This window comes from Cynoglossus semilaevis, chromosome 17 (assembly GCF_000523025.1).
Source record: "Cynoglossus semilaevis isolate Cse_v1.0 chromosome 17, Cse_v1.0, whole genome shotgun sequence".
Lineage (NCBI taxonomy): Eukaryota > Metazoa > Chordata > Actinopteri > Pleuronectiformes > Cynoglossidae > Cynoglossus > Cynoglossus semilaevis.
The window spans coordinates 8,274,651-8,298,899 of record NC_024323.1 but is presented as its reverse complement, the minus strand read 5'-3'; the positions used below and the strand labels follow the sequence as shown (position 1 = coordinate 8,298,899).

Sequence of the window (24,249 nt, the reverse complement as noted above, 5' to 3'; positions counted from 1 at the left end):
TTCTTTTTACTTTGACACTTGTTTGTGTAAACACATTTTTTCATTGACTTGCAGGAGTTTGGAGTTCCATTCATGGAGACCAGCGCCAGGACAGGTCTGAATGTGGAGCTGGCCTTCACTGCTGTGGCAAAGTGAGTACTGTCCTGTCTCCAGGGGTTAGGGGTAGATTTAAGGGTTTTCATAAAGTAGTGAGTGTCGCCCCCTATTTTTGAAAACTCCTTATTGACGTTTTTTCTGGTCAATAGACATTTTTCGTAAACCTCTGGGAAACATGATGTGAGACGACCCCAAAAAAAATCTCCTGCGACCCTCTTGTTGTCAGATTTCCATCACCACTAGTTTGTGTTTATCACACCACCTTAGTTAAAAGATAACTTTAGAAATGTAGTGGACATTAGGTCGACACCGTTTGACCTTCTTTTTTGAGAGACTGTAGATTTGTTTTCACTGTGCGGTGGATTAAGTCCCTCCACTTCACATCAACAGTCCGACTCTTGGCTGCACACAGTAATTGCTTTAATTTTCTGCACTAGAATTCCAGTCAACGCACTGAAACACACTCACGTCTCCTGCCTGGTCATTAGCTTAAAATCAAAAACATTTCAGCTACAGTTGTTCACTGAGCCTCAACATTATCATCAACCAACACACAACAAACGATTGATGTTATTTATTTTATAACTGCCATTAAACTGATGGAGTTTCTGTTTTTACAGACATTTACATGTTCGACATTTTTTGGTTGAGCTGTTGATTTTTATTGCTGCTCCACACACCCACACTGTACTGGCAACACTTTTGTTTGTGATATGAAATGCCTGTGGTGCGACATCTAGTGGCAATGGGGAGTATGTTACAAAGAGCAAGGGTAAAATCAAATAACATTACAATAACAATATGTATTTTTTTAATTATAAAAAATAAAAATGATGATGGGTAAAATCCTAATGGTTGTTAATATTAGGCATGAAAACTGAAAGTATGTGTTTCACTTCACACACTCTTACAGGAGCTTTTACCACAAGGTACTTCATGTTTTTTTTTTGGCTATGGCGTCTTCTACCTATGTTGATGGAAATACTTCAGAATCATTTGTCCACAAGAGACTGTGGTCGACCGTGTTACAAATGTATCAAAAGGGTCTTTGATTGAGGGGAAAGAACAGGACAGGATTTTGTCCTCACTGTCCCCTGTTTCTGTGTCTCAGGGAGCTGAAGCACAGGTCTGTGAAGGACCCCAGTGAGAAGTTCAAACTGCAGGAGTACGTCAACAAGGAGATGAGGAGCAGTGGCTGCTGCAGGTCATGAACTCTCTGCATTCCCTCCCTGGATGTCTGTGTGGCTCGGTGTGTGTGTGTGTGTGGTGTAGCTATCCTTGTGGGGACATTTTGTTTGTAAGATGCTCTGTTGTGGGGACCTTTTTTTAGGTAAGAGGGTATTTTGAGGCCTAAGGTTTAGTTTCGTAGAGTTAGGGTGGGGTTAGAGAAGGAATAAGATTAGTCATATATTTGTAATAGTTAAGGTTAGGGTAAGAGGTTAGGGAATAAATTATGTCTACGTGAAGTCCACACAATGCCTCAAAACCTGTGTGTGCGCGTGTGACTCATTTCCATACCCGGTGTGTGTGTGTGTATCTGACCTGTCAGTGATGATGAGTCAGATCCAGCGAGGTATAAAGATTTTTGTCACCACACTCTGTCTTTTGTTTTTTTCCTTCTCTCCTTTGAATTCTATTTTCTTTTTAGCTCAGACATTGAATGTGACGCACAACGAATAACTCTTTTGTGTGTGTGTGTGTGATTACAATTGAAGGACGTTTCAGAGAGACTAAAAAAATTGTATTTTAAAACCCACTGATTTTGTATTCACACCTGGAAATATCAGTGGAATTCAAATGCTTGTGTTTTCATCATATAGAGTGAGTACTGTACAGTACTGTATGATGATATAGTACTTGACTTGTGCAGTGATTTGTCCTCTGTCTGTTGTTCAGTGTCTGTCTGTGATCATGGCTCCGTGGAGCCACTTGAGCTCACCAGCATAAAGTCAATAAGCATTACCACAAAAACTACAGTACTGTATGTACTTCAGTATGGTGTACTAACAGTACTATTTTTGTTGAGTGTTGTACATACAGATACTGATGTAAAACTTTATTAGACAGTGGTTCTCAAAATGTTTCTGCAGATGATAGGCCTGGACCCCCACATTGACCCTTTCACAGCTACTGCTTCAGAACGTCAGTGTTCTCCATTGTATTTCAAATGCTTTAACATTTACAAAAACAAAACAAAAAAACAACAAAAAAAATGGTTTGATTTACCAACTATGGGACAAAATTTAAACTGAAATTTGCCACCCACTGCATTACAGTAGCTCCATGCCCCCATCAAGGGCCCCGCCCCCCACTTTGGGAACCACTGGATTAGACTTTTGAAGTTATGTTAAGCACAAAAATAGTAAAACATGACAAGAGCATGAGTTACTGAAAGTACAACAGCCGTCATATTTAAAGTACTTGATATTTTTCCTTGCATGATAATAGATTACAGAGAAGTAGTTCTGTCACGGGTCGATTGAGTCCTGGACAAATAAAGGCAATATCACAAACGACTGTACGTGACATTTCTTTCACAATGCTGGTTTCATCAGTACAAACACTACAGTAGTCTGGATGTATATTTCTACTTTGCTTAACAGTCATTATGATACAGCCTTTTAAAAAAATGATTTGATGTTTTTTTTTTATGTGAGTACCATTTCAATCCTCATCTCAACATCATCTCCATCATGTTATGTAGTGTTCTGGTAGATTCCATGGACCATACTAAAACCTGAACATTGAGACATTACTCACTGTACAGCCTCAGCGTGATGTTTGCTAATTAAATGGTGTAACAACTATGTACTGTAATAATGTGTACTTTGTGAATAAAAGGTAACGACAGTAAAAACAGGAGGTGAATTGGTTTGTACTTTTAAAGTAATTGTTTGTACTGGACTTTTCAGAGCTTTGCTCCCTGTACTTAGATATTTGTACAAAAACACCACACACTGAGACTGATCTTTTGTTTAAGGAATTTACACCTGCGGTGTTTTTGGAGGACACATTTCTACAAGGCTGTATGGTCAAACTGCATGTTGCCATAATTATTCATTAAATACACAAGGCACTTTCTATCTTCAAACAATCAGGTTTGGGTTTTTTTCATCTGCACCTTTCACTAGAATGAATCTTTCTTTACTCAGTACTGTGCACAATCGTCAGGCTTCTGCAGAGAAAAGATGTGTCCAGTCAAATGGAAAAATCAAGTTCTTTAGCAACATACGCGTCATAACCACAGCAGTGTGAAAGTCTATATCATTTACTCTTGCAACACTCTTTTGACAAGAATATACATACAGTACATGTGGGTTCTCAGGTTTATTTGATTGCTGTCTTTCAAGTGTGGGAAGTTAAACCAAATAAGTCGTGAATAAAGCACAGATTCAGAAGCGTAAACATATCTGTTCATCTTGTCATCAGATAAAGAAAGTTGAGCAGGAAACGGAGTCATTTCAGAAGAACGCCGATTGAGTTTAAAGTCCTGTTTATTGACCTTCTGTGACATTTTATCATTTTAATAGCACTGAGATGTGACATCAAGAGCATCCTCTTCATCTCGCAGCTCCTCGTCTTCCTCCTCTTTCCCCTGATATTTCCTCATCATCAAAATGGTTTGTGTTTGAAACAAGCCTCCACTGCAGAGAGGTGACGATGCATTACTGTATGCTGCAAATGTTCAACATGATCAATTAAAAAGTTACTAACTCAGAAACTCTGCTGTTAAATTTTACCGGCGAACTCCTGTGGCAGCATGGGCCGTTCAATGACCATCTGAAAAGCCGACATCCAGTCCTTCTGCTGGTCTTTATTCTCACACGTTAAAAGGAACTTCCTGTCTGGTGTCACTATCGTTATTCCAAATGACCAGTAGTAGCCTTGAATGTTAGGAGGGAGACCAGGAAGCACAGAGTAGCCGTTTTCTCTACTGCCAATGAACACCTCACCCCGTGCGTAAGCGTCCTAACAGAAAGGAAGACACAAACAAAAAGTTGTGTTTTGGTCGTGTGTTGGCCCTAAATGTTAGGTTTGTGTTCAACTTTTTTTCTAACTGCATATAAAGAGAGAAACGGGACAACTGCATCCTACTGGTTGTTTTGTGTGACTGTGTGAGTATTTTTTCCAACTGCCATTTCAAATACCAGAGGATCTTTGAAGTACATGAGCCTCCTGTCATCAAACGTGAACCACCTCCTCTTGAAGCCCTCCGTTTTCTGTGGCACAGAGACAAAGGCACACAGAGGTGCAGTAATTGAGTCGCTGCCGTTTCAAACATCGCAACATGTCCGCGTCAAAAACAGATCAGTTTTACAGAGAACTGTCTTTACCTTAGGACCGGTTTTCTCCATGTAACCCTCCTTGATAAAGTTCCTCGTTAGGTTTTTTACCAACTAAATGAAATATGATGAGTAAACAAATGCTTTAAATTGTTTTTAGTTATATCAATTCAGAGGTTTAGCATCAGTATGGGACTACTGCGCTAAAGACTCACGTCAGACTTGGGGGTTCCAGGAAAAGCCAGCTGCAGGTATCTAAACCTCACTGCTCTGATGGCATTGAACCAGTCCACCATCACCTGCATCAGAAATCAGGACACAAGGTTTTCTAGGTCTTTTTTGTGGCAGTGTGACAAGAAAAAAAAAAATCAAATAAACAGTAAAGCTTCCCTTTTCCGCTCGACCACCAGCCCTCACCTTCCCATCCTCGTGGTAAACAAAGATATTTCTCGTGCTATTGTCCTTCAGATAGGTTATTTGCAGACCATTGGCCGTGCCGATCTTTGTCGGCTGGAAAGCGGCATTTAGAGTGATGATCTTCATTATGGCTTTGGGCTCTCTGGCCTGCAAAGAATTCAGTTTAGGGGAATGACAGTCCTGGTCAAAAGACATTTTCTTACATCCTTGAAAAAAAAAAACTAATGTGAGGGAGAGATTAACAAACACAGACATCGGTCTGTTCATTTTAGGTCAACAAGAAGAGCAAGCACTCACGTCCTGCTTGTTGAAATATTTCAGAACACCCTCCCGTTCACACAGAATAAATTTTCGGCTGAGGTACTGCCCATTGTCTCTTCCTCGTTTCCACAGAAACCCTTCCCTGTAGCCTGCCAGGGGAAAAAATATTTTAAAATCTTGGGTTAACTAGGTCCTACGTCCATCACTGGCACAACATGCACAGAAACTAACAACAAACAATTTTAGGTTCTCACTTGATAATATATCTAATTGCCATCTGGGAAAAAGAGAACATAAAATTCCAAAGACAATTTTCAGGAATGACCATCAGTTAACGCAGCACTGAATTCTTAATAGAGATCGCAACAGATACGATAACCCTACGGTGCACAAATGATAAGTGTAAACCACTACAGTGATGTTTACCAACGCTTTTTAGCAAGAGCACATATTTTACTTTAGAAAAATCCCATGTCTCAAAAAGTATATGTAATGAAATATAAATATCTTCTAGTTTCAAATTACTCACAAATACTATTCATTATAAAACCTAGGTGTGTTTTTTTAACACATCCTTGATATATTCGCAGGAATTGAAGAAAGACAACAAGAGCAACAACAATGAGACTTTTTAGTTCTTATAACAGTGACATGCGGTGAGGTCCAGGGCTGGTGAGGCACTGACTCCCCTGGAGTCAGATTTACTGGAAGTTATTTTTAAAGTTTTAATTGTAAGAACCGAAAAGAGCATCTTATTTCACTATTCATTCAACAGCATCACCTGGTAATGCTTCATATTACATCAGCATTCCTCTTTCAATGACACTGACACCAACACAAACATAACACAGGAACATATTTGTCCTACAAAGAACGTTTCTTTGTACAAATGGCTAGAGCACCCTTCTTGTGTAAGAAATTCAGATTTACTGTAAACAAATTAAAGTATAGAGATGAGTGTAGCACAAATATAATTTTGACCTTCAGTATAAAATTCAGTTATTTTTCAAACTTTAAATTCTGGTGCTTTAATCATTTAGTTATCAAATACTTTTTTTATATATTTTTTATTTTTTTCACGTCACTGTTTTATAACTATCTGCTGCCACCTTGTGGAAGAGTATTTAATTGTTCTGGCTGCTAATTAATTAATTAATAATTAATAAAAAATTACTTGCAGTAAATAGGGTTATAGCTGTTGATCAAAATAAGTGCTAACTGCACGTGTATTGTTGGATCTGATTATCAAAGAACCATAAACACCACAGGGATATTGATACATACATCTGTAAAACACTTCTGGATAATCTACAACAACAAACAGTGACTTTAGTGGTTTTTATATTTTAAAAATCCACCATGGAAACATTATTACCATGGAAATCTTAATCTCTATATGCTCACACAACGTTGACTGGTCACCGAACACTCCTTTACACAGATCAATGGTGTTTGTGAACAGTGTCTGGTGTGACAGTAAACATCATAAAGTTTTGTGGTCACAGTTTTAAACAGATCTGTGGTGGTGAAAGAAAGCTCTGCTGTCACTGCACATAAATAATTCAATTTTAATTGAAGTGTGGAGCAGAAACAAACACCAACACACACACACACACACACAGAGCCTAGCACACTTTAGCCAGTGTTATCTCTCTCCACACATTCAGTGAGAGACAACACTTTGACCTTCAGAGGAGATTGAGGAAGAAAGTATTAATTTTCTGTCACTTTTGACACAAATATTTCCCTTGCTTTCTGGGTATGACTGTTGTACTCATGTTGCACTTTCATGACTTTAAATGTGAAACATAAAAAAACAATGTTAAGATAGCAAACAGTTCAGTTCTGCAGCCACATGCTGGAAGGAGTCATTAGCATTGTTGCCTTGCAGCACAAATGTGTTGCATGTTTTCCCTGTGTGGGAGGGGGGGGTTTCACAGAAAACCAAGCAGATTAGTCAGGAGGACCATAAGTATAACTGTGACCATCAATGGTCATTTGTTTTGACATGTGGCCCTGTGGTCAGCTGGTTTGTACCAACCCTGATGAATCAGACAGAAAAGGCTGAAGAAGAGTCACTACACAAGCAGCACACACACATAAATTTGAAATTACACACAAAAAACTTTAAACAACCCCACCCCAAAATAGAAATCTTAAAAAAAAAATTCCCACTGTTGCCTTCCCTCCCAATGCCCCAAAACCCAACAGAACAGTGAGTCGCTGTCTCCTTTTATCACCTCCCAGTCAGGCTGATTGCCCTCAGCTGAGGGAGAACACATGTGAACTCAATGTAATCAGCACAGGTGAATCCTGTAGCTGCTGATTGCAGGTGAAATACTTGTCTCCATGACAAAGCCCCTAAACATGGTTCTAAAACAGCATCGTTGTCTCTTCCTTTGCCTCAGTTCATCAAAGCTTGTGTTGAGTAATAGTGCACTGTGGGCCGGTGAGTGTAGTCAGCTACTTGAGCAATGTGTTTCTTCATTATTGGCGAAAGATTAAGGTGGAAAATCAGTCACTGTATTATCATGTTGTTAAATATATGCTGACACAAATGAAAATTGTATGTATTCATCACTGCAAAGGTCAAATATTCACTGTTCATTAATGAAAACCCTTGAGTTCATTCCCTCAGTCACATACAATATATATAACCATATATTCTATATTCCTACACTTATATTACACTTTTACTGTATTGTCACTAAAAGGTTTAAAATTACATCTTCAAACATGAAAATAATTCATAAATTTACATGTTACAATCTGTCCTCTGTTTTGTTGTGTAATCATCCATAAAGTTTTTCTATCTTTTCTTATCTTTTTTAATTTTTTTGCCCCAAAAGGTTCTCAACTATCTCTTTCTAAAAGACTGCTCTGTCCTTATTTTACACAACGTCCTGTTTCCTGTTGGTAAAATTATACCATGAGAAACAGCGAAGAGACTTCGCAGAATGTGGTTGTGACCGTCACGATTTATCAGTAGAACTGCAAAACAGACTCTTCCGACAGCTTCCTGTTTCTTATACAACTGTTGTAACCAGAGTCGGCTGTGAACCTTGTGTTTCATAGTCGATGCAGGTCATGGACAAAATTATGAATTATGATCTCAAGAAAATAAGTATCACAAGAAAGATCTTCTTGTGAGAACAAAAAAAGAACAAAGTGGGACAACAGTTTTATTTTCGATTTTTGAAGTTATCAGGTCATACACCCGTACTAATTGACCATCGTCATCATATGTGTTAGGTTGTACCTTGGACTTTTCTTGGCACTTGATTTTTTTTTAGATTTATGTTTTTCAATAGAGGACAGAGGGAGGAGCCTGTAGCTGCAGGAGAAAAATAAACACTTACCAACCACACAGTCTATTGTCGTTTTCACTGCGCAGCGACACTAGTTTCGCTACCACACAGTCTATTGTCGTATTCACTGCGCAGCGACACTAGTTTCGCTCCACGCTTGCATTCATACTAATACACACGTGCTCCTCAACTAATACACATTACCTAATGCACGTCAAGATGGGGGTTTCCTGTATCAACTAATTAGCGTGCAAAACTATAAAAAACTAGTACATGTTTCGGTCCGTGTGTGTGAGCAAAAACCTCAAACTTTTAACACCCACTACTTTTACTAATCCCACAAGTTCTCACATGCTCATTCACTACTTGTTGCCGTCTCTTCAGCGCAGCTCTCCTCCTAGCAGATCACTGATGTATCCATTTTAGAAGGATGAAAATTCCCAGACATCACATTAATTCTCTAAAATCACGCAAAATCAACCCACAGGCACTAGGTCAGCTACCTACTTTTTCACATCCACTAATATGACAATGAAATCGAAGTCTATTCGACGATTCGTCTGATGATGTCATCATACTGACAGAGAAGAAACTACACAAACACAGGTGTCATCCCCTAGGACAGACTGCACCACAATCCTTTGCTCATGTGCCACTCCATGTCGCAGTCACTTTGTTTCTGGTTTATAGCATAACTGGAACTGCTTTTCCTTTCTGTTAGCTGTATGGGTACCGACGTTTATTCATCCTTACCTGCGGAGTAAGCCTCTTGCCTGTCAACACTCAAAAACTCTTTTCTCTCATATTTGGCTCGAATCCACTGTTCTCGCAGGAGCCTGTAGAACAGGTGGTGATGGACAATTAGACATTTCATTTATTTATTACCACAGAACAGACTGTTCTAATGGTAAGCAATAGTTAGCAAAACAGCCATGATTACTCTCGTTATTACTTACCCGACCTCAGGTCAATCACAAATAAGTTTAATGAAAAAACAGTTTAAAGTGCCAAATGAGATCAGAGTATTTAGCAGAGGATAGTCAAAATAGCAAAAACAGAAAAATGAAGAATTTAAATCTGTAAGCGTAGCATGGAATATCTTAAATTCAAAACAAATCGGTTTTGTTTGTCAATGTCCTGACATAAAGGCAACACTTCTGTTGTGGCTTTTTCTAATGCACATCCCTGTGGATGGTTGCTTGTCAAGTACATCGATGTTATCAACACATAAACATCACTTACATGCAGTCTCTGTATGTAGGACGGTAATAGAACTCTGGAACAACTTGTTCGTATTTGGCTTTGGCAACATTGTTGCCGACAGAGTCCATAAACTGCAGAGAAAGAGAGAAAAACACAACCTCAGTCATTTCTAAGTAGATTTTCCGAAAAAACATTCCATTGGATGTATGACAAATGTAAGCCCATCCTTTTTTGCATTAATAATAATAATTAAATACGTATAATAGTATAATATATAAGTATAATAAGTAATAAATTAATAATAATAATTTAAAGTAACCAAGTAAGTTTTACTCAAAGTACATTTTAAATTAAGTAATTATTTACTTTTACATAACTAGATTTTTAGGTGGGTACTTTTACTTGTACTTTTTAAGCAAAGTAAAGATACTTAAGAGTAAAAGAAAAGATATTAAAAATACTTTACTTAATTACATTTTTAGTACTTTCTTCACCTCTGACTATTTCTGTACCACTTGTAAGATCTTCATAAGGGTCAATGGCTGTGACATGAGTTATAGCTACGTATATCACACATCAAACAGTTACAAAATGCAAGATAAAAAAAAGCAGAGGCGGTTTTGAGAGTCAACATCTATGGGACCAGGTCATCACAAAGAGGAAGACAATAGTGTGTCAAGTTTTTTTTTACACGAGGGTGTGAATAGGGCCTTTACCTCCAACTCTGCCACACTCCAGGGATCCAGAAAGATAGACTTCACCTTGCTAATCTGGGCGATGTTTCTGTGAAGACCTGAGCAGCTGTGACACACAAACACTCCCAAAGTATAGGACGCCCATTCAGGGTCTGTAAAAGAAAAAACAATAAAACAAACAAACAAAAAAAACGTTGAAAGTTGTACATATATTATGTAGGAAAACGTATTTAAGTGAGTTCAACAACCAAGTTATTCACTCAATTGATGAACATCAATATGAACATCAAAACGTGGGAATGAATTTGTATAAACCATAAAGTGACAGTGTTATGTGTACAATTCTGTCATGATTCATACTGATAGACCCCTCGTATAAACACAAGCACAAACCACGTTTTAATAAAACTTACTATACTTCCTGAAATGGAAATTAAAATGTTCTTTTAAACTATATTTTTTGCTTTTTTATTCATTCCAGAATATACCATTCTCAAAAGTGTTGAGAACTGCTCAGAAACTTATCCACGGTTTTCTCTTGCGCAAAATAATTACAGGCTATTTTTCTAATTTCCTACTGGCGCGAAATATTAAAATTAATTTGTAAACTAAAAGCTGCAAACAATAGCAACTATTTTTAATATTCAGCCCATCGACTCTCAGTGTCTGTCCTAAGTCCTACCTGCTGCTCCACAGTCGACACAGTTTCCATTCCCTTGTTTCTCCAAAAGCTGTGACATTCGCCGTCTGAATTTTTCTTGATCTGATTCCATAATAACTTACAAAGTTTTAATAAACTCGAATCCTCAGAGCCTTAAATGTCCATGCGTTGACTTTATAAAGAGCCTGGCTGAGAACAGAGTTAAGGCGCGTCGGTGTTGTACTAAAAGCCCATCCCAGATATATTTCTCTTCCAGATAGCGGGAGCGCGCATAGTCACTTAAGGGTGGAGCGTTTGTTAAATCTGTTCAATTTGTAACAATTGGTTTTGTAAATGAGAGTTCAAAATAAAATAAATTATATTATTGAACTGATTGATGGTGCACCCACTCGTAGTTTTTTATTAAATAAAACGTTGACTTAGTACTAGTAAATCTACTGGTAAAGGGAGACCTCTTGTGGTCACTAGGTCACGGTGAGCCAACACAACATTTTTGTGGTTACTCGTTACAACAGCACGCACCACCTTGCTCACAGACGCTAGGTAATATACGGAACACCTTTCAACGACACCACTCACTTGCTCACAGACGTTAGGTAATATACGGAACACCTTTCAACGAAAAAAGGCGGATTTGATACGTTTAAATGAATAAAGGCTGTCTGTAAAGCCGTGTCGATAAAGTTTCTTGAGATTAGGAAGCTAACCTAAACAGGTTAAATAAACTGTATTAGCTTAAATTTCCTAGCAGTTTAGTTGTTCCTGTTTCACTGACCTAGTATTGCCCGCAGTACTCGAAATGGCCGTCTTTCGGATGGGGTGCTATTTCACAAAAACGAAAGCAGCAGGATATATCGTGATATATGAATCAAACTCTGTATTTGTCTTCACTCCATGAAGCTATTGACTTTATTTAAAAATTCTCACATTACATTTGCAGGTATAACACAATAAAATCACAATGAAAACACAGTCCTTTTATAAAAATAGAATTTAATGTCAAGTCATTGCCATCACTTTGAGACCCTTAAAATTGACCATTAAACTCAAACATCTACGTAATGACCCATGAATAAAAAATACAAACTGTATTCAAAGCAGCCCTGACCACGCCCTGGAACAATTAATTTTAAATTACTCTGAATGAGTCAGCACAAACGTAATGATTGACAAAGGATGAGCGGTCTAGCAGCATTAACTGGAATCAAGCACATTTAGCATAGTCATTTATAAAGATCTGCACCCACAGTACAGTGATGCTTAAAAAGGCACTTTGGCCATTTTGAATGATTTTCCATTGGTGATTCATATTGTGAATCGGACTGTACAAAAATATACATACAGTATATGTGCAGTGAAATAACTCACTCAGAAATACAACATTGCACAATAAAAGTACCCACATGTTCAAGAACAACACAGAAGACATCTTTCTTTTTCTGTCGTCCTCTGAGACTCTGGTAGGTCTTTGACCTCCTCTGAATAGAGGCAGACGTGGATAATTCAAGCCAGTTGAGGGGAAAGGCACTTAAAACAGAGAAGTGCAGCAGCGGCACCTGGCAGTGGATCCCAGGCACTGCAGGCCTGGTCCTCACCAGCACAAAGCGCAGCAACTACACACCCTTTCGCTTTATGAAGGTGAGATTCCCATTTGTGCTGGGATGAAAAAAAGAACTCAGGTCACACTGGATCTTTGTCCAGTGTGGGAGAATTTGGCAAGATGTGCAATTCAGATTGAACACAGTCGTTTTGCTTGAGTGAATCCATTTGCCCTTCTGGTACAAATGCAAAGTTTACTGTTTGAGTGTGTACTTCAGAAACCACTGTCTGTACAGGCAAATGTGAAGGTAGAGGCTCATCATGTGACCCTGAGGGCACCAGCGGGTGACTGACAGACCTGCACTGGCTCTGTTGAACCTGTAGGTTCATGCAGTTGTGGGGACGTCACAGATGTGTGTGTTGACGTGGTCTCTTGAGTGCAAAGCTCATTTGGTCTTTGTGGCCCAGTGTGTGTGTGCATGGCCGCATTTTTGTCAGGCTGCACTGCAGAGTAATAGGGCAGGAACGGCCTCTCGGAGGCACAGTGCCACATGGCCAGGTAGGTGTGCATTAGCAGGTGTGGGAACCGGGAAGTGAAGTAGGAGACAAAGTCATCGGGAATCGAGCCCAGAGTCTCCTGTACCTCGGCAGGCAACTCTCTGTAATGGTGTTTCTGTCAGAGAAAAATATACAAAATAAATGATTCTTCACTAAACGTCACTAACCGAAGTTATTCGCACAACCAAGCTGTGTGTCATGTCAGTGTGAACAAACACACAAACCTTGTTTCTCATTGCACGTAACAGGTCTCTGACTGACCCTCCCTTATAGGAGCGGAATTTGCGCAGATCTGGAAAGACAAAAACAGAACGACCAATTTTATTCCTGAAAGCAACAAAGGATAATTTTGTTTATCATTGTACAAATGGTCTTCAAATTGCAATGAGAGTTTTAATTTCTGGCTTCCGGTTTTCCTGGTAAATTGAGTCGGCTGCTGGTCGACAGTGGTACTGCATATACGACTGGATTCTACTGTGTAGATCCACTATAAACAGATCTATGATTTCTCTATGATCATTTCCCCATTTTAAACACCAGATGAACCCCGTGTCTGAACACAGGTTTTGGATTTTTTTGCCACCACCTCATACCTGTTTGCAGTGGAACTGTGATGTGTTCCCTCCAGTCACCCTTGACAACAGCCCTCCCTCCTCTCTCCAGCTGTCTCACGATTGGTCCGTCCAGCGGTTCCTTTTCTATTCGGTCACTAACATCCTGCAGCATAGAGATAGAGAAGGTGTCATATATAACAATATCTAACTCAAACAACAAGCATTCCCCTTACAGACATTAAAAGGAATGTTCTTTAACTGCAGCACTGACAGCAAGACTTTGTAGCTCAACTCAAATTCAAGACCTGAAAAAACTGTAGCTCTTTCTCCAGGCTCCAGAAGAAAGGGTGTTTGAGGACACTGTCAGCCAACGGCCTCTTGTGGGGCTCCATGCTCAACATCTGCTCTATTAGTTCTCTGGCCACAATGTCCCCTGTAAACCATTGACAGAAAATGAACAATATTGCATCAGCAAGCATTTACTGACACCCTCCCAACTGTTCTACGAAATCCAAGAGTACAATCCTCACCGTGTTTGTCAGTTTGTAGATGGTCGAGGCCGTAGTTGCCCAGCAGAATGTTGGCTTGCCTCTGTAGAGATTTGCCAAATGGGTGGCTGCCCATGGACACGACGTAGTAAAACACACAGCCAGCAGAGAAAATGTCAACAGCACAGGTCTGTGTGAGGGGCAGACAGAGGGAGAGAGAGAAAGAGCAGAGCTTAGCACCACTACTGTACACAACTAGCACAAAGTAGGGCTGCCCTAAAGGTCAAACAATAGGTCAGAATTTAACTCCACACTTACTGGGTTGTCTTTGCAGTCCTCACTAAGAACCTCAGGTGCAATCCAGCCCTCAGTTCCCGGAACCCCAGACCTTCTACTGAAACTGTGGCGACCCACTGCTAGCTTCTTGCATAAGCCAAAATCAGAAATCATGGCCCGCACACGACCATGGGCATTGGGCATGGACACCAGAATGTTGTGGGGCTTTAGGTCTCTGTGCACTGGAGAAGAAATTAGAAAACAAATTAGAACAATGTTTTAATTACTAAAATGTTGTAAATGTAACAGTCATCTTATGTCCAGTGATTGTTACCGATGTTGAGTGAGTGTAAATGTGCCAGTCCAGACATGGTCTGCTGCAGAAGCATGACTGGCTCCAGTCCATGACGGTCAAAATCCTTTCTTTCCACATACTGAAGGGATGACAGATTATTTTTAGGAAACAATTTAAACCATCTTAACTTCTGACAAGCCAAACACCACAGAAGTAGACTAGACTTTATTTACCTCCTGGAGTGAGGCAGCACAGAGCTCGATGGCGATGTACTGGAACTGACGGTCTCTCTCTGTGCAGAAGTAGCGAATGACGTTGGGGTGCTCGTCCGACTCTCTCAGCAGCTGAACTTCTCTGTCGGCAAAACTGAAACACTCTGGGAGAATTCTCTTCACTGCCACTGAGCGGTTGTCAAAATGACCCCTTGAGGAAAACAGACAATTACAAAAATATTATTATTTTAATCTAACTTGGAATAAACAAGCGAGCTAATGACATTGTCCATGTTCAGGCTTACCTGTACACAATGGTGCCCTCAGCCCCGTGACCCAACACCTCTCTGGGATAAAATGTTATGTTACCTACACGGACCAAACTAGACTCTTCCTCTGATAAGACAAGAAAAAAAACATGAATATAATGCTGTAGCACTTTATTTTATTATGTTTGTGGAAATCTCTCCATCTTTTTTCATACCTCCATCTTCATGCTCATTGGCCGAGCTGCCAAACTCTGACAAGGACATGTTAGAGTGGTTGGATGCTCGAGGTGTGACATTTGGGCTGCTGTGATCCGAGCATTCCGAGCGGATACGTGCAACCTCCAGGTAGTCGCTGTCTTGGGCCAAGCCCAGGCCCACTTCTGCAGGTGGAAACGGCTGCTGCCTCTGCAGAAGCTCCAGCCGCTCCTCCATCTGTCTCTGGAACTCTTGGTGCTGCAGCAGCTGCTGCTTGTGGACACTCTGTGACAGAAAAGAATGCACTGAAAGTGAGAAAACTGTGTACAGGAAGTTGTTGATAAAAATAGTGCTTGATCTATCAACCTCAGGCAGCTGTCCATTTAATGGCAGTTTTAGACTTACTTTAGGGTAGGTGATCATAAAGGCCACCCATCCAGCCAGGAGCAAGGTAGAGAAGATGATGGTGGCCATGTCTTTGAGCATGGAGTCCACAGGAGCCTCAGGGCGGTTGGAGCGTCCACCGGACAGAGGTTCTACAATTGATGTTTCAGGCATTGCGGAAGGAGGGCCTTCATCCATTCCACTATCATTCACCATCTAGAACAAGAGCAAAGGTGAGGAAAACTAGCAGGGATAGTGGGTTAAGAAATATAAGTTGTGGAGTGATGCACACCTCCTCTACTTTCTTCTCGGTCTTAGGGGGAATGACGTTGCCTGGATTGCGAGGGAAATTGTCGGGAAACTTCTCCAATATCTTTGTGTGAGCTTCAGGTGGCACTTCATGGTGACCTGGAATATAGACGTAAAGACAAGCACAAGTGAAATCCGTTTGTCCTGCATACAACAATTTCGCAGCATCATCCAGCAGAGGGCAGCCTCACATCTTTTAAGGCCATATACAGTACATACATAGCTATATATATATATATATATATATATATATATGTTTTTTTTTTCATTTGTATCACCTATTAGAAGCAGGTAGTTCCTCATGTAGTTGATGCGGTTTTGCTCCCTCAGTGCAGAGTTGAACTTCACACTGGTGCTGGGTGTGATGACACACTCTTTGTCCTCTTCTGTTTCCTGGCTACTGGGTCCTTCCAGCATTGGAAAGGTGCTGCCACGAGGCTGTGGGATAACACACAAACATATTCATGTATAAATATTAAAATACAATCAACCTCTAGGTGTCTCTGGTGTTTATTCCCCACAGTCCTCAGTAAAATGGGAAATTGAGATAAAAGCTGTATTCAGACACCAAACCAGCAGCAGTTACACAGTACAATGAGCAAACGTACCAGTTTTATCTTCACTCACTGATATGACTGTGCTTTGCTTAAATGGAAATAGACTTTTAACAGTCACTCACCACCACAGTGACTCCATCATGGACCAGAGAGGGGGAGGCATAGAGACTGGTGGAGTATTTACCCACATATAGAGTGGACCTGAAGGAGAGTAAGGACGTTTTAAAAATACTTGTTAAATAAAATGTAAACATAATGCATACACGGTGACACACTGCTCCACGAGAAATGTGGATCTTACAATCACTGGTTTGAAATGCTGAAATACTTTCGTTGTTCTCCCACTACTTCCCTAAATAGGGGAAAACTTTGTTGAGGACTGACCCCAGAGTTGTGTTTGTTTCAGCAGAAACAGGTGCTAACCCACAGGAACATGTATTTTCGTAGGGATTAAGAATCAGAACTACAGTATGTGCTTAGCACCCACACATTAATCTCTGCATGTCTGGACTGGACAGCAGTATTTAGCAATCTAATATGAAATGCTAAGACTGGAGATTTCAACGAGTGTAAAAGAAAGTGTTCTTATACACTTTTATATTTGTTTATTTTTATCTGCTTACATGAACTTGTTCTGTGGCTTCTTCTCTTTGGGAAACGGGTATTTCCACTGAGTGATGCGGCCGACCTCTCCAGACATAAAGGTCAGGTAACGCAGGGTTTCCACTGCCAGGTTGGTGTGGGGAACCTTTCGTAGGCCTTCACGCTGCCAGATATACAAAGCAACCACAGGCGAGTTGTAATTCTGGACCCACTGCACATCCCCAGATTCACTGTCCACGGTCACGACCAGGCCGTCGCCATTGGACACAAAGTGAGCCATCTCTGTGGAGAAAGGGTGAGAGTGTCAGGTTTTGTTGTTTGGTCTGTGGGGCAGATATACCTGCTAAAGGGTCTGAGAGTCTCACTGTATTTGGTGTCATCATCAGGAAGGGTGGAGGCATAGTCACTGTAGGTTGCATTCCAACGTAGCTCCCTGCTCTTTGTGTCATACATGGTGATGGTGTACTCTATCAGGGAGATGAACAACAGTAACTTATCCACACAGGGAAAACATTTGCTCTGTTTGGCTTTTCTGATGTAACGCAGTCTTAACAATGGTGTCCAATTCCAGATGTAAAAACAAAGGGCCGTGAAAGGTGTGTGACAATTGGAGCAGCAAAGAGGTGAAAACTGAGATACACAGTCCTCCATAATGTCCTCTATTCATTGTTTGAGGTCACGGAGTTTATTTCAGATTTGGGGACCTGGTGAGGTGGGGGATAAAACTTATGGAGGAAAAGAGTTTGTCTCAATATGGGTTTAGAGGGAGTAAAACAAACAATGATTTAAATCAAGTCAGGTATCTGAGCTGGACTAAAAATAGAAAAACAATTTGTGTTTCCACATTGATAGGATGTTTTGTTTTTACCTGTACGTCCCAGGTAAAGAAGGGATGAAGAGGGACACAGCATCTCAGCAAAGGAGGACGTCAGAGTCTGCTGTTTCTCACCAGTCATCAGGTCCACCACGTACCACAGGTCCTGCTTCTTACCTGTGCATCATCAATTAAAAAAAGAGAAAAAACAAACTCAGCTCTGGCATCGGTCTGGTCATTAAAATAGCATTCTGAGGGCCACATGCAGTCACTAGTGTCCCCTCAAACAACACCACACACTCACCGTCCTCTGTGAGCGGTCATATATGCTGAATACCAATACCAGTTCCAGCAGTATCAAGTATCTGTATAGAATTTCCAAAACACCCAGAGATTGCACCTTGGTGCTGAAAACATTCATGTGTCTTCTCAGGTTAATCGCATTTTCGATGGATGTGAAGTTATTACCTCACAGTCATTTATCTCTTTAGACTACCAAAATCGAATTAACATTTTATGATTTTATTCAAACCCAAAGTGATTAGGAAATTACTTGTATCAGTTTCGGTTTGTTAAAAAAAAAAAAGGTATCAAAACAACCATACCACAAACCACAGTATAAGATAAGAAACACCATTCCATCCGTGCGTGGGCCTTACCCATGTAAAGGACTCCATCAGAACTGCGACAGGGTGAAGCTTGCACCAACTCTGGGATGGTGAATGGCAGTTTCTGTTCGGAGCAAACATTAAAAAAAGTGTCAACAAGTGCTTGAATATAACAGGTAAAATTCCGTTCTAATACACTTGTGGTATGTGGTTTTTCTACGAAACAAGGAACTTGGATGTGTGGCTCGCTAGAGAATACAGATGAGACATTGTGATAGAAGTCGTTTCCTCTTACTGTCAGGCCTTCGTTGTTCTTTCCTCCTAAAGAATACAGGCTGCCGTCATTCGGATCAGGTAAAAACGCCGGCCTAATGGGAGGATAAAAGAAATGCAGCAGCAGAGAAGGAGAGAGTGTTAAAGACAAGGGTTTGAAACAAGCTCAACAGGTTATCACGTTCATTAACATTCAGATTCCTCTTTTGAACATAGGTGCCACAGTCAAGAACGTGAACCACAGTCAAGAACGTGAACCACAGTCAAGAAAGTGGCCACAACGTAAACATACGTACTCTGCCACATGCGTGGGGACCTGAAGAACTGGATCTGTGAAAAGAGAAAATGAGAAGTGATGTCTGGATAGACAAGAACATTGAGCAACAATGAAAACTGTGGCCATCAGAGAGAGTGGACACAGAGTTTGATAAAAAACGATTTCCCCTGCGGAACGCGACAAAGACAAACAGCCGTGTTCTGTGAAAAAAAGGTTGATCTGAGTTAAAACATTGATTTTATATTTATTATTAATGAATCCACTTTTAAGAGTGAGAATTAAATGTGAGAGCAGTTCAACAGTAGGTGATAAAAATAGTAAATAAAATCCAATGTGTTTGAAGCCCACACCTTCATTGCTAACAGATAAACACCGGTCCCTGCAGTGTGAACATACAGGGCGTGGGCCAGATGGTGCTGCTCTCTGGGATAGAACCTAAGAAGGCCAAATATCAGGGAAGGCAGGAGGCAGGATTAGCTGCAGGTGGACAATGACAATGTTGTGTTGAAGCAGTGCCAGTTTTGACTATATGTAAAATCACATGAGAGGAGTCACAGTCCAGAGAAAAGATATCGGTTCCAAAGCCAACAAATCACGTTGATGTCTGGCCGCCAGAAAAATAACAACAGGTGGTGCTGAAGAAAGAGCAAATCATTTATATTCATTCTGTCTCTTCCGGAATAACAGATGACGCAGAGGAACCAGACGATGCTGATTATTGATGCTTGGTGGAGCAACAATAAGCAGTTTAGGTTTCAGACCAGTTTAATCTAGATTTATTATATTATTTATATGAAAGAGCTTACTTAAAGCAAAAAATCAGAAAGTGCCTCCAAAAACACGTGCAGTAAAGTTGCTTACGTTTCACTAATTCCTGCCACCGATTGCAGGCTATATTTGCCCTTCCCTCAGTTAATAATTACCCAGTTCCTGTACCTAATAGCACCATCTCAGGGCATTTTCCTTCATAAAGCGTTTAAACCCAGAGACTAATGGTGGAAATGTTTTCTACCAGTGGAGAGACTTCGTCAGAAGCGAGCTTCATAATTCAGCAGGTCGTGGAAGATAAAGATCTGAATGTTCTGTTTCTGAAAACAGTGATGCTGTTCCTCTTTTCTCAGTTTTCTCACTGTGGTTTGACACCAACTAAACACAAATGTTTTAAGGTCGGGACTACAAAGTTCTCTCTGTGAACTAAGCAGGCAGGACAGCATACTCTTCATATTAGTGTAAGTGACTGTTAATGCACTTAAGCAACAGGTGTAATCATGCACCGTAACATGATAATTATGTACTATATGCACTTAATTAGTTTGTGGAATAGATTGTTAAAAGTTATTTCTTTTATTAAATATCTACATGACCACCTTTGTAAGGCAAGAAAACAAGAAAAAATGTAAACACCCCTGGAGCACAGTAACAAATTAAAACATATTAATTCATTTTAAAAATAGTTGTTGAGTCACTTAGAAGTCAAATGGGTGAATCATTGATGACCAAGGCAGGTCAACTCGATCTCTTTGTCATCCCTCTGGCAGCACATTAAAAGCTCTTGGACCATTTGCAAATCTAACCCTCCAAAAAAAAAAAAAAAAAAAAACCCACTGCACTTTGAGGCAGGCACACAAACAGGCATCCTGTGCTCTCCTCTTACCTTCTTTCAGGGTCCACTTGATGGATCCTGATTTCTTGCTCACGGCGTGCAGGTTTCCATCAAGGGTGGACACAAAGAGCAGGCTTTCAGGGAGGGAAACAGTGCCGGCACTGCAAACACCCTGAGGGGAACAAAGGATGAAGTGTTAACTGCCCCATCTCCACAAGGCACTTAAACAGCAGTGATCGGAACAGACCAGAGTGAGTGTTGGTGTCCCAATTTAAATTCCTATGTTAAACCATTATGTGTGGCAGAAATGACAATGATGACAATGATGACGATGTGTCAACTGCTGGTTTTTGATCATCACCCTAATTTTACCCAGGGTCCTTTGGATTTGTGCTTTAACCTTAAGTCAGATACTGTAAATCATAGCTCACAAAATTGATTCATTCCACCTGGTCTGAAGAAGAAATCAATACACTATAATCACAGCACTAGAAAACAATAGGGGATGATTAGGGAAACCCCAGAGGATTATAGCCGGAGCTTAAAGGTTGCAACTAAGACAATAAATAAATGATGCATTAGAAGGTAATAAACGTTCATAGTGGTGCAATCTGACTCATCTGGGACAAACAATAGAAAAAGAAATTAACCCGAAAAAAGGCCACAAAAAAGAAAACCTCTGCACAAGGTAAACCTCCAAATACTGGTTCAAACTGCTTTGCAACTGACAAAGGATGTGCATTTGTTTTGCTACAACTAAGAAAGTCCCCTGAAAAAGTTATTTTTTGTCTAAATAACTTCACCGCAGTTAAGCCTCTGACAGCCTTCATCATCCACCTACTGGACCACAGAGGAACTGAATCAACATCCCTGACTAATCCTGACCCGGGAGGGGCGCGTGGGGGCATATAACACAGAAACCACGTAAAGAAATATTAACACTGTCGTCTCAGCAATTACCAAGTCTGGGGGGGAGGGGGTCAAATTAACTTAAACCCTTGCACAAACAAACACCAGTGGTGTGAAGAGGCCCCAGTGTGAACACAGTCATTCAGGGTATTTCTTCATGGTAACAGACATGTGCATTCACAGTACGAGGTGGCTATTTGTATTTCTTCAACAATGCATTCTTTTGCCCCATGCACGTTTCCCTGCTCAAATTAAACAACAACAATAACCAACCAAGACGGAACCACAGCAACAACAACAACCCCCCACCACCACCACCACCACCCGCCCCACTGTAAAGCTCACACTATATCAACAGATGTCAAACCCTTCATATGCATTTGAGTCAATAGTGTGCACCTGTGCCTGTTCCCACTCAGCTGCCTTCATACTTAAGAGCATCAGCAGCACTAGAAGAGACAGAACTAATTTGTTTTTCTTTTAACCCACCTAAAAGCCTGAGTCAGGATTTCTGGTTTCACAAGGTACAGCCTTGTGAACATCTGTTTGTCTTTGCATAAAGACAGGCTGCATGAATATGTTTCAGGTTTTAGATGTCTCATTTTTCATGCGAATGGGCGAGATGAGTTCTAGAGTTTGTTTTTATCGAAACATCAGACACTGCTCTCATTTCCTTTTGTGTTTCCTGGTGGTATTGCATAAATGTTACATAATATTAACAGAAATATGAAGAACTAGAAGCTTGTACAACTATGGTCTACTCTAACGTATCTTCTGCCTGTGACTTATGTGGAGACAAAGAGTAGGCAGATAAACGCATAAGGTGAGTGTTTTCCAAAGTGTGAAGTACATTGCAGTGAGCATGGAAAAATTCACATAAACATGCACTCAGGTGTACATTTACAAAGTCTTAATTGATGGTTGCACCAATCAATAGAAGTAATGTGGCATCATCAGTGTTAATTATCCTGGGCAGGTGTAATTATTTTTCGCCCTGCCACATTTTGCAACATATGTCTGTCAACACACTTACTATCAGGAACTCTCTGTGTGATATTGTTTCAAGGGGGCAAACATCACGTGTCGGCTGTCGTTCAGACGCACGCTGTGAATAGTCCAACCAATCTACTGTTATGATAATGTTATGAGCCAGGATCACAGGTTAAGAAGAAAAACAACAACATGAATTAGTTCAAATAGAATAATAATAAAAATAAAAAATAATTAAGGTTGTTTTACAACCTCCTTAAAATACAAACAGTGACATGAAAAAAAAAACTTACATAGTGGTCATTTGAATCACTCTGCCATATACATAACTACACAAACAAGCAGTACCATTGCTATCTATAGCCAATCATTTATAACACATTACTCTCATAGCCAGCCTCCAACTGGTTATGAGGAGATCCTGTGACATGATATGGCATATAAGGGTACTTTTATCTACTGCTTAGTTGAAGTTGTTTATTAGCTTAGCAGGCATTGGTTTAATTATTCCTGAGTTGAGTCGGATACAACTTTAGTGTTTCTTCAAGTAAATTTACACATTGAAGTTATATATATTTATTGATGTTATCTCCATGAAGTAGTGCAGTTTAGTGACTTCTGGAATGGTTTCACTGACCTCACCTTTACATATAAGTGTTTTCTGTTTGTAGACTATAGCTTAAATGCACACGTGGAAAAAGTGGAAGTGTTTAAAGTGTTCCTTTTTGTGAGGCAAATGACTTATCATTATACCAACTAATTATATGAATAAAGAAGTGTTTCCTCTGTATTATGCACTACTTTCCAGATCAAATAATGGCTACTGTTGGGAGCAGCTACTGGTGTGCAAACACACGATGTGTGTTTAGTCTTGTGCAACAAACAGTGACTGTTAAACTGTAATAACATGCTGGGAATCAGACATCACAGATCAGTTACAGTACCACGGGCATTTGAATGCAAAGTCAATATTGTTCTGATCATATTGGTGTGAAAAATGTTGAACTGGCTTTTTTAACTAACTTAATAGTGAGATGTGGTAGGTTTGAAGCTATAATTCTGGATTTTGGTTTGTCAAAACATGTAGTTTATAAAACATTAGAGCCATGGGTGTGTATAACAATTTAAATGAATATATTATGCTAACATTTACGTTAGCTCTTTTATGTGAAGACAAGCTGACCACCAGCTGAAAACGTCCACCAAGGCATGACAAATGTAAGCGTGGGTGAATGATATTCGTGAGGATAAAAGTGGACACAGCGGTCTGTGTTGGGTTATGCATGTGGTTAATGCCAGACTAATGATATTTAAGTAAAGCTAGCTTTATCCAGTCAGCCTCTTACCTTGTGTGTGAAAGCGGCGCAGCAAAGCAGCGCTAATACGCAGCACAGCAGGGCCCGGCAGCTCGCTGTCCAATCCATGTTTATGGTCTTACACCGGGACAGACAGTCAGTCCGCGTGGTTGTGGGCTACATAGAAAACGTGTTTGGCTCACAAACAGACGTTACGAAAGCTTTTATCGACTTAAAATGTTAAACGCATTGACCCTGCGGCAGTACCAGAAACAGCGTTGGTCTGTGCCTGGAGCTTCAGCTTCCTGAACTGAAAA

The 24,249-nt window shown here is 40.2% G+C and overlaps 3 protein-coding genes across 3 annotated transcripts in view; 1 reads left to right on the top strand and 2 right to left on the bottom strand.

Moving 5' to 3' along the window:
* The window catches only part of LOC103393008 (ras-related protein Rab-26-like), a 28,355-nt gene extending 25,151 nt beyond the window's left edge, over positions 1-3,204 (top strand). Inside the window, exons 8-9 of the mRNA XM_008329804.3 lie at positions 55-131; positions 1,208-3,204. Coding sequence (XP_008328026.1) covers positions 55-131; positions 1,208-1,307 — 177 coding nt within the window. The 3' untranslated portion in view covers positions 1,308-3,204. The remainder of the gene's footprint in view (positions 1-54; positions 132-1,207) is intronic.
* A 368-nt stretch (positions 3,205-3,572) lies between these two features.
* Positions 3,573-11,158, bottom strand: LOC103393009 (arf-GAP with dual PH domain-containing protein 1-like). The gene is made up of 11 exons (XM_008329805.3): positions 10,946-11,158; positions 10,285-10,415; positions 9,608-9,699; positions 9,119-9,201; positions 5,094-5,206; positions 4,797-4,943; positions 4,595-4,678; positions 4,431-4,493; positions 4,245-4,316; positions 3,837-4,065; positions 3,573-3,740 (listed from the first exon to the last, which is right to left on the bottom strand). The coding sequence occupies exons 1-11, from the start codon at positions 11,034-11,036 to the stop codon at positions 3,709-3,711; spliced, it is 1,137 nt and encodes a 378-aa protein (XP_008328027.1). The 5' UTR covers positions 11,037-11,158; the 3' UTR covers positions 3,573-3,708.
* Positions 11,159-11,804: 646 nt separating this feature from the next.
* Positions 11,805-24,225, bottom strand: ern1 (endoplasmic reticulum to nucleus signaling 1). Its single transcript, XM_008329806.3, is given in 23 exon segments — positions 11,805-12,803; positions 12,805-13,136; positions 13,246-13,313; positions 13,615-13,738; positions 13,881-14,008; positions 14,106-14,253; positions 14,382-14,581; positions 14,674-14,773; positions 14,868-15,057; positions 15,152-15,242; positions 15,331-15,595; positions 15,716-15,910; positions 15,987-16,102; positions 16,282-16,441; positions 16,683-16,761; positions 17,184-17,445; positions 17,529-17,630; positions 18,032-18,154; positions 18,637-18,709; positions 18,881-18,953; positions 19,155-19,188; positions 20,790-20,910; positions 23,984-24,225. Coding segments are annotated over 23 exon segments (3,261 nt in total). The 5' UTR covers positions 24,062-24,225; the 3' UTR covers positions 11,805-12,604.
* Positions 24,226-24,249: the final 24 nt, after the last annotated feature.